The sequence below is a fragment of the Stegastes partitus genome, unplaced genomic scaffold (genome assembly GCF_000690725.1).
Source record: "Stegastes partitus isolate 25-593 unplaced genomic scaffold, Stegastes_partitus-1.0.2 Scaffold32, whole genome shotgun sequence".
Taxonomy (NCBI): Eukaryota; Metazoa; Chordata; class Actinopteri; family Pomacentridae; genus Stegastes; species Stegastes partitus.
In genome coordinates this window covers 105,461-116,390 of record NW_007577763.1, presented here as the reverse complement: position 1 = coordinate 116,390, position 10,930 = coordinate 105,461, and the positions used below count along the sequence as shown (strand labels likewise).

The 10,930-nt window shown below is 48.2% G+C and overlaps 1 protein-coding gene across 1 annotated transcript; it reads left to right on the top strand.

Moving 5' to 3' along the window:
• Positions 1-4,289: 4,289 nt before the first annotated feature.
• Positions 4,290-10,246, top strand: tp53i13 (tumor protein p53 inducible protein 13). The gene is made up of 9 exons (XM_008299945.1): positions 4,290-4,640; positions 4,735-4,806; positions 5,039-5,074; positions 5,460-5,518; positions 5,686-5,764; positions 6,572-6,700; positions 7,591-7,782; positions 7,871-8,903; positions 9,011-10,246. The coding sequence occupies exons 1-9, from the start codon at positions 4,524-4,526 to the stop codon at positions 9,115-9,117; spliced, it is 1,824 nt and encodes a 607-aa protein (XP_008298167.1). The 5' UTR covers positions 4,290-4,523; the 3' UTR covers positions 9,118-10,246.
• The last annotated feature ends 684 nt before the right edge of the window (positions 10,247-10,930 follow it).

The window sequence follows — 10,930 nt, the reverse complement described above, 5'->3', positions numbered from 1 at the left end:
ATCAGTAACGCAATAAGTCAACACATAAATACTGACCTGACCTGTACAGACGGTCCTGCATGTGAATGAAACACAAACCCACACTTAAATATCTTCTGGTTGATTCTAATAAAGCTACAGAAACATCTGCCTTTACAGTCCAGATTAGTTTGTCAGATACGGACGGTCTTTGAATCCTCTGTGGGGCGTGTTCCTCTGCTGTCAGACTATCAGATCCAGTAAATTGCAGCCACCGCCTGTTGCCTCAGGTGAAATGCATTCCAGCGCTATGTACTCTTGCTTTTCAGTTTTCCTGCTCTTGTAAATTTTTCTGCGCTGATGTTTAACGAGCACTCAGTCCCATCAGAGGTGAACCAGTGGGCGGGAAGCCATTTGCTGTACGCCAACCTCCGACTTTGTTTCGGTCTTTTGTCTTTTACGACGGTAAGAGAAGAATCACTGGCTTTTCCTGAGTCTCCTGATATTTCACCCACGCCCTCAAAACATGAAAACAGCTGCAGTCACATGAAGACAGACTCAACTGAACTAGACGTAATTAAATATCTGAGCGTTGGTTCAGTGCTGATAGAGCAGGCTGGACAGAGAGGATGTTCTCATGCCTGAATGTCCAAAAAGACATAAAAACTTTTAGATTCCTCAATTACACCGAACAGCTTTTGTTTCTTTAATTACACTCTGACCAGACTGTGTTGTTCAGTTTAGACGACATCCTCCCCTGGGGTCATACAGTTAGAGGAGGCTAACAGCACCGATGAGCTGAAGCAGTTGTGCACGTAACCAAGGACATGAGTCCAGTGGAAGGACATTACAGGGATTTACATAAACAAAACTAATACTCTGGCATAGAATAAAAATACATCAAGCATCACGACGTCTACAAATACTCCGAGCATGCAGTGTTGCCATGACTTAATCTGAGATACTGCAAAGTCGGTGATGACAGCGGTGTGTGTCTGACATGTTCCAACAGGGTAAGTCTGTAGTGTTGCTGCATGCACCTAAACCCAGGAAGGGATCTGACCGGCATGACAGGCATGCAGGGAGAAAGCCTCGGCTAGTTAGAGCTGAACATCAGTTTAAACACAAGCACAGAGCAGACGTCCTGGATCAATGTGCTCTGGACAGACGAATCACAGACAGTAAAGTTGCTGCAGCGCCTCAGGGACCAGGCAGCTCGCAGCCACTGATTCAGCCATAAATTCAGCATCACATATAATGTGAGGCCATCTGTCAGAAAGTTCAAGTTGAACCTGAAGGATTATTCAGCAGGATAATGATACCGAGCACACGAGCAAATCTATCAAGGACAGGCTCAAACAGAAGAAACTGAGGATTATGGAATGGCCTCGTCAAAGCCCAGGTCAGCTCTGAATCCGCACAATGGGGGATTTGAAAGGGACATATACGCAAGACAACCCTCAAACGTCGAGCAGCTGAAGGAGTTTTACACCAAAGTGTGGTGAAAGATTACAGCAAGCCGACGTCAGTGATGACAACACGCACACAGCAGGCTGTTTCTGCTGCAGGAGGCAACACGAGCCTCTGATGCCACGAGTCTGATTGAGAAAACTACTTTCCCCGCATGCTGCTCATGTGTCAACTTTATGTGTAGTTTCAAAGCGGACAAAGTGAGGACATAGGAGTCAGTGGTCAGAACATGGCAACCCTCAGCTTACCTCACTGTCGCTGTCTGAGGAGCTGCTGGACGAAGAGGAGGAGGAGGAGGAGGAAGATGATGATGAAGATGAGCTGGAGTCCTGTGGAGGAAGAGGGAGGGTGTCACTGCTCACCTTTGTGAACACTTTGAACAAGTTTATTTATACACTCCTTTTGTTGGTGAAAGTGAGAAACGATTCCTTGTGAATGAGTCACTACAAACACAGCATGAGGCTTCGTCGTCCTTCCTGAGAAGAGCTGGAGGGCCTGACAGCAGCAGGGAGGGGCTCTGAGCAGTTGGCAACACAAAGAAACCTCCACTATACACACACCTACTGCAGCTATGCCATGAAGGAACCGACAGTTGAGCCACACTATAAACAAACAGCTCGGCTCCCACTCCCCTCCTGTTGGACTGGCCGTCGCTGGGTGGAGCTCATCACGACTGTCAGAGTCACCACACAGGATTTCTGCAAAGGTCAGCCTCATGAATCAAGTTTGACCCAAAAGTGTCCACAGGATGAACTGACTGTCACGTGGTGACACAATTTAATCTCATGGACACGAGAGGATCGATGATCACATCCACACTCACCTTCTTCTTCTTTTTCTTCTTCAGCTTCTTCTTCTTCTTCTTCTTGTCTTTCTTGCCGATGCCCTCATCCTCGCTGTCCTCGCTGTCCGAGGAGCTGTCAAACGAATACTCCTGGTACCAGCAACAACAGAAAGCACAGTTTATGTCCTGTCATGTTTCAATATTAAGAAGCAGCACCTGATGGGAATCAATGCTGCTACAGGAACCCTCAGAGAACTCTTAGTTTTATGATTTCTGATGGCTGCTATGACATACTAACTACTGGACCAAAGAGACGTGATATTACATGAAGTAAGACAGACAGCTCTGTGTCCTGCTCACCTGTTCGCCGCCTGCAGGGCCTTTAGGCTGACACTTGTCTTCGTCTCTCTTGCTCGGCTCTGTGGACTCTGCTGCCTTGGTGAGCGTCTGAGAACCACCAGGAGGAACTGCTGCCGGCTGCTGGACACCTGCAGCGCCCGCCCCACCTGGAGCTGAGCGGTCCAGGGGACAGCGTTAGAGATGTTGGGCTGACAGACACCAATTAACCTGATCTGGGTTTTTGTTTCCTACGCTGGTCTAAATAAAAACAAATGAGGGCATCGTGTGGCTGCACTTCCTGACTATCCAACTTCCTCAAATGGACACCAGGTTGTAACACAGAGAAAACAAACATAAAGTGCTGAATTAAATGGTTACTGCAGCTACTCGAGCTGTTCTGTAAAGTGCCACACCCCATCAGCAGATTATAGGAACATCCTTGTCTTCTTCGTTCTGTTTGCCACAGAAACGCTTCGATGAAACATTAACAATCACATCTGCTGCTTCCTGACTAAAGTTTTTACTTTTTGCTGACAATGAAAATAAATAAATTCAAATTCAATTAAATCAAGCCCACACCGATTAAACTGAAAACTGAAGAGTACACAGCAGAAACAAATGCCAGTCCTGGACACAAACCTTTAGTGGACTCCATTCGGCCCAGATGTCTCCTGTGCCAGGGCAGCTCTCCTCTGACAGGCTCACCTGTGGAGCTCTGCACACAGGTGAGTCTGTGGACCTTCAGGGTGGGACTCAGGAAGGCTGTCAAGAGCCAGAAATCAGAGCCACTTCCCTAAATAAATTTCAAAATTAAGCTCACTTAAAGAGAAAATACTCATTACTCAAGTAAAAAAAATGCACCATTAATGTAGCAGCTCTGGTGTTTTTAGTAATATTTATTTTAATTCTGACAAAATAAACAATTGGTCGCTTTTATTTCACTAGTTCTTGTAAATGCAGCCGATTTTATTTTGAAAGCAGCTTTGTGTACACAGATGCATTGCCTGCTTCACCTGGCCAACAGGTAAGACTTGTTTTACTGCGTAGGGTGGCATGATTACAGCCTGTCTGCAAAGAATGCACGAGTGAAAAGTCTGCAAAGGATTTCAGGGAACAGTCGACAGACCACCAGCTGCAGAGATTTATACTTTAACTCAAGCTGTAAGTCAATGACTCCTACCGAACAAATAATAATCTGTGAGCACTTTACTGAAGGTTGCACAGAAACAGTGATTTATGGATCGCAAAAATAGGAAACTTTCCCTTCAGAATGTAGAAATTATGTTTAAACTAGAAAAGTACAGAAGGAGCACTGGTTTAAATCAGATATCAGCGCTGTGTCGCCCCCCAGAGGATGTTCATAGTCAAAGCCACAGGCTGGGATCGTGAGAGAAATAAACCTTTGCCTTTTGTTCCTTTACAGCTTCCGTAGTCAAGCAGCTGAGTAAAGTTAGCCAGAATCACCAGGCACTTCCGGCAGTTTATTTTTTATTCCTGAAATAGGAGAATGACATACAGTCAGAATAGGTTACTAAAATATAAAATAAAACAATAACACAGCAGGTACTGGTCGGTATATTAATATGCAACTCTGAACTGAGTCATATGTAGAAAAGAGAAACTATTACGTTATGAAGACTGTTTTATTTTGAAAGTTCCCAGGAAGCCGTTGTCTCGTTGCTGCTGTGTGACTTGACGTATGGACTCGGTGGGAGTATCTGGGAAGTAAAGTTCTTTCCGTTCCTCTGTGGTTCTGGTTCAGTCTGTCCTCGGTCTGACTCCATAATGTAGAGCAGCTGGCTAACGGCAGCGGAGGGAAGACGAACCGACACCGAGGCCCTGCTGACCCACAGCTCGGTGCTGCTGTCGGACAAAGTTCTGGTTGGGGGATGAGGGCTTGCTTCTCTCGTCGGCTCCGTGGCCAGCGGACCGAGGAGGCTCGCTAGATGCGGCTCTGTCCGCCGCTGGGACCATGCCGGGCCAAGCCACGTCCCGGCGGCTGACGGCGGCTCTGCTGGCCGCGCTGTGGCTCGGTTCGGCCCGCTGCGGCGCCTCCGAGCCTCCGGGACCCGGATGCGACAGTGGGAAGGTTTGTGTTCAGAACCTGGTGTGCCTGTTGGTGTGTTGCTCATTTCAGGAGTTCTGTCAGTTTGTAACGGTGTGTGTGTGTGTGTGTGTGACAGGTGTCTCTGGACGTGGACCTGGACTTGGGTTCGGTCCAGTGTGGAGCAGCGACCCGGTCCGAGCCCACTCAGGTAACCATGGATACCACAGACACCTCAGCACCCCATCATTCGTACAGTGGTTCCAGGCTGTGTGAACAGTCTGGACCGGAAGTTGTTGGATGAGTCCAGTAGATGAGCTCTGAGACCAAATATAGAAATACAGAAATATAGATAGATAGATAGATAGATAGATAGATAGATAGAGTGGTGATGATCTCTGTGTAGTCTGTCGGCCTCTGATCAGTATCTTCTCTGTCTCCAGACCGGACCCGGCCTGGACACCGTCTACGATCCTGAGGTGAGTCAACCCTTCATTTAACAGCTGTTCGACCTTTGACCCTCCTTGATAGGGAAGTGGAGCTGCTTTTATTCCTCAGTCAGCTGTCGGAGAACCTTTGGGCTGTAGACAAACACACTTTTCAAACAGTATTTTGCATCATCGTCTCAAGTTTTATAGACTGGACAAGTTTTATAGACTGGACAGCTCATCAGTGAATCAACAGTGATAAGAAGCGTTGGTTCTCGGAGGCCGTCTCTTTGACGCGTCCACAATGTGGTGTTCGTAAAAATAAACTAAAACCCTTAAATGAGCAGCAGATCACTGGTGAGCTCTGTGTGCTCCATGGCGGCTGTACAGATGTTTAAACCTGCTGTAACTGTTGTTGTGTTGTTCTGCCCTGCAGCCCGCCAGGCAGGTCTGTATGGACGCTCCGATCGCCTACAACCACAGCATTCCCAACAGGTAATGTGGAGCTGTAGGCTGTAGTTTAAGCTGCTGATACATGCACATAGATCAGTCGCTGAACTCTGTCTTCCTGGTGTCGGAGTTTACTGGATTGAAATGAAGTAATAAATTCATAAAATGTGAGGACTGGTGGAGACGTGAAGCTGTTTGTGTTTCTGCTGCAGTGGAGCCTTCAGACCGGTCGGAGCAGAGAGTGGAGAGTACCTGTACTGTCCCCCCCAGCGCTGGCTCAACAACCTGCATGTGAGTAACAAAGCATCATGTCTCCATCCTCAGAAATGCACACCAACAGGCTGTAGTGTGCTGGACATTAGTGTAGAGCAGAGATCCAGCTTCGGTCTTGGTGAGCTACTGTCCTGCAGGTTTTAGACGTTTCCGTACTGCAACACACCTGACTCATATTAATGGATCTCAGTCAGGTGTGTTGCAGTACGAAAACGTCTAAAACCTGCAGGACAGTAGCTCACGAGGACCCGGAGTTGGAGATCCCTGGTGTAGAGACCAGTTCCTCCGGATGTAGACACACATCAGCACAGAGGATCATTTACATGCACAGTGTGGCTGATGCAGAGCAGCTGGATGAACCCGAGCACACACCCCTCAAGGCCTGTATGCTCTTTAAACTCTAAATCAATACATTTAGAGATACTAGCTAATTGATTCCATATCAGTAGGTACCTGAATAAATCCACCACATTTCCTCCAACCTGTCACCAGAGGCTACAGCTCTGAGTCATGTGACCGTATGAAACCATCAGTGTGTTGCTTCAGTGCAGGTAAATTAGGAACAGTTCAGTTAAGTCTGCCGACACTGGACCTGCTGGATCCCTGGTTTAGTGCTGCCACTGAACACAGTTTTATTTAAGTTTGGGATTCAACAAACAGTTTTCATTCAGAGCCATCAGACGGCATCATGTCAGATTGTAGCTCCCAGCTGGAGTCGCTCATCAGCTGGTTCACCAGAAACCAATCAGGAGAGGAAATATTTCTATTACTGTGCTGAGGGCAGAGAGGCCGGTGATGCTGATGTGTTGTTTGGTGTGTGTCCAGCATGGAGCTACTGTTCTGCTCTACCATCCGTGTGCAGCGCTCCGCCAGCGCCGCCGTCTGTCGGTCCTGGCCCGGTCCTGCCTGCCCGACTACATCCTCACCGCCCATCCACAGCTCAGTGAGCACATGGTAATTAAATAAAACTCTCCATCTCATTATTCTGTAACGTTGGCTGATTGACTTCAGGCTTCAACTGGCTGTCCAGCGTGGAGGCTGAGCAGAGGGTAGGGAAGCTGGAGTTGCAGCGAGTGCTGGAGCGTCTTTAAAAGGTCTGCACGCTGTAGATGAAGCATCAGTGCAAAGTTACATCTGAGCCTTTAAGGCAGGAATGAAATATTATATGTAAATATTGAAATCCATAGATACGCCTTCAGTGGTTTAACTCAGCAGCAGAGAGACTTCAGACAACTGAAGATGTAACTTCATCCTTTTTTTTTCTTCATACCAGGTATCGCTCTACTGCAGCATTTAGGGTTTTACAGCTTTTATAAATGTGAACTAAACGCTCTGTTGCTTCTACGTTTGTTAGGCCAGACTACAGACACCAGAGAAGGTTTTCTGGCTGTGTGCTGCTGTGGTAGTTTACAGTGTGCTGAGGTGAAGTCATGGCTGCTTCATACGTGGGAACATACTGGCATTATGTGGTTAGACTTTCTGTCAGTCTTTAAGCATTTGGTTCCTGTGTTGGTGTGAAACATCAGTTTTAGTGTCTTTCAGTAAAACATCAGTCAGTGTCATTCTGATGTATTATTATAGTGTCGTTTTATATGGATGGCAACATGTCTTTGTTGTTTATTTTTATGTTTTCAGATGTAATGATTTGATTGTAGATACACTCTGCCTTCTTGTGAAATCGTCTTTAGCCTTTGAGGGACTGCTGAAGGTCTCCCTGTGTCACTACAGTGTCACATGTTGATCTGCAGACAGGCTGAGGTCCCTGTTAGGGCCTGACTTGTTGAATTAAAGGTGAGTGTGTCCTGTGGAGGAGAGGGAGTGTTGACTGTCTGCTCCTTGTCCAGCCCATAGCGATGGTGTCCTGGGGCCGCACGCTGCAGCTGTCCACCGTGGCCTCCACCGACGTCTGTGATTGGCTGGAAACCACACAGACCACCAGAGAGGAGTCTGACGCTGTGAGCACGAGCAGGAGGTACAACCTGCTGTTGACGTGGTCGGCAGGGCGGCGGCTGCAGGAGCAGTCCAGGAAGATGAAGGTTAGGCTTGTGATTGTATGAATGTACAGCGAGCAGAGAGGAGTCGTTTCTGTTCTTGTGAGTAAATGAGAGCTGCTGTGATCCCCAGGAGTCTCTGAGGCGGTGCTGTGAGCAGGTCCTCTCTGCTCTGCTCAGACATCCACAGCTGTTTAAAGAGGGAGGCCCACGCCGGCAGGTAAGAGCTGCGCTCCAGAATGACAGCGATGGACAGAACACAACAACAGTCTCCCATCTTTTGCATAACCGGACCAACAGAAACATCCCCCACAGGACAGGGCATGTCCACAACTCCAGCACCACGCCTGGACCAGCACCAGACTCTCTCTCAGATCTTTCTGTTGCAGAGGAAGATCCTCAGTCTGCAATCCAGAACCTGAACCTGGGCCCTGCTCCCAGGCCCACAGCTCCTCCGAGGTCAGTTCTATCTGAAACTCGGTCTCAGAGAGGCCAGCCAGCACCGCGGCCAGCACCGCGGCCAGCACCGCAGACAGCAACGCTCCGGCCCCGTCCGGAACCATCCGACCTCAGGAACCCAGACCTCTCTGCTGCGAGGGATGTGCTTGCAGACAGTGTGAACAGTGCACAGAACCGTAGTGCCGGGCCTGAAGCTGAGACTCTCAGATCCAATGACTCAATCAAACACAAAGATAAAGACTTTGATGCGCAGAGCATGAAAGAGAAGGACTCCAAGGAGAGAACGACTGATGACAACCCAGCAGCTGGCAGGACAGACAACGATGAAGTGGTGGAGGTAAAAGAGAGAGAGGTGGAGCACAGCGCCACACACTCTCACGCTGGCTCTGATTCTGCAGCTAGATCCCCGTCAGAGTCTCAGCCGGCCGGCGACGGCCAGCGCAGGAGCTCCGACTGTGGCGGCTGCAGAGCGGGCGAACGGTGCGACTGCGACCCGGCGTCTGGACCGGAGGCCCCGGCTGCTGTGGTCAACAACGGGCTGCCGAGGACGCCCCGGACCGACGAGGCGGTGTGGGCAGCAGCAGCGCTGGGCTTCCTGCTGGTTCTGCTCACTCTGTCGGTGCTTCACACTCGCCTGTACCGCCACTGGAGAACCACGCCCAGTCTGTACTGGCACGACCCCCGGCAGGACTACGACAGCGTGGCAGGTGAGGGTTCCTCTTCCATGGAGGTTTCCTCACTGGGAACCTTGTTCACCAACACACCCTCTGAGCTCACATGTTCTCACATCGTGTTCTGTGTGCTTCTCTTCTAGATGTGATCCGCAGGAGGTTGCGAATTGCAAAGAGAAGGCGGAAAAGGGGCAGAAGGCAGGAGTGTGTCCTGCTGCCGAGCTCCTCCAGCTCCGATGAACATCCTTAGAACCAAGACGAACATCCCAGAGGAGAACAAGGATGAGCTCAAGTCGTGTGCAGGTGTAGGAGGCCACGACCGGACCGGAGCGGGACAGGACCAGAGCTGGACCCAGAAACCTCTTTTACAACCCTACAGGTGTTCTTCTGTCAGGGTTTGGTACCACATGGTGTCGCAGCTGAAGGCTCGGTCAGCTGCTACATGCTTTTACACAACTTGCGGAGGACTTCTTTCTTCGGATGCATTTCATTTAGAGCTGGACGCTGTTCAACAGGAAGTGTTTTGTGACCTTCCAGACTGAGATCAGAGCAGCCGAGACGAACGCTTTACATTTAGTTTTATGGGTGGTTTTATAGTAATGAGCTGCTTTTATGTGTAAAGGTTCAGATGTGAACATGTTGCTGTTCTAAGCAACGCATTGTGTGGTTCTGGAGACACCAACATGCTGCATTCTACAGATGACATTCAAGAGCAGACTTTTGCTAAGAGTTCATTCAAAACGTCTTTACAGTTGATTAAATTTAAGGCAACTAGAAACTTCATCATGACTCAGATCACCGCCGTGGTCCTGGATGATTGTAGCTGATAGCAGTAATCATGTCTGGGACTCACTGAGGGAATGTAAAACACTTAAAATCAGACCATAACCTTCTCACATTAACATTCTGATAGACAGATGTGTTGTTTTAGAGACCTGCGGCTCACTGAGCAGCTCTTTTTGTGGTGATTGGTGCTGTTTGACTGCTGAAACCGTGTTCTCATACCGGTCCAAGCTGCCATGCTGGAGGGAGCAGTGAAAAGCTCAGAGCGTTGCAGATACGTTCCCTAAATTACCTCACGCTGAGCCTCAACATTTCTGCAATTCCATGTTTTATCACTCGACAAACCACGATGAGAGGATTTATTCATCTCAGAAATGAGCGCATCAGAAGCACGGTGCTGATGGTTTGAAGCGTGATGCGGTTCGTTGGATTTGAAAAGAACCGAAGAGGTCACACTGTTCAGATAGAAGATAACGTAAATGAGGAGAAACGGATGCATCTCTACCAGCAGACTCAAGAGAATGACTCAACTTAGAAGGTTTGAAAATATTCCCTCATCAATTTTAAATAAATGACTTTTTAGAAAAACAATGAAACGTGTAAAAATCATTTCAGTGTCGTCATGCACAAATAGAAAACCTTAAAACAGGGATCTCCAGCGCTGGTTCTCGTGAGCTACTGTCCTGCAGGTTTTAGACCAGGGGTGCCCAATCCTAGTCCTCGAGGGCCCCTATCCAGCATGTTTAAGATGTTTCCCTCTTCCAACACACCTGATTCACATGATCAGGATCGTTATCAAGCTTCTGCAGAGCTTGATGATGAGCTCATCATTTGAATCAGGTGTGTTGGAAGAGGGAAACATCTAAAACATGCTGGATAGGGGCTCTGGAGGACCAGGATTGGACACCCCTGTTTTTTTCCGTACTGCAGCACACCTGACTCACATTAATGGATCTCCAACAGCTTGTCTGTGAATGATCCATTAATCTAAGTCAGGTGTGTTGCAGGATGGAAACATCTAAAACCTGCAGGACAGTAGCTCACGAAGACCGGAGTGGGAGATCCCTGCCCTTAAAAGAACAATCTGCAAACATCTAATTCAAGCAAAAACAAGATCGATGCTAAAAAGGTTAACGGCATCAGTCAGTAAACAGAAACAGAAGGTTTCAGTTAGTGATTAGTTTAAGTAGTTATTGTCTTTGTCTGACAATATTTTACCAACTTGATTAAACTGAATCCAGGAAGAAACCACGGTTTGAATTACTGGTTGTTCTGTCTTG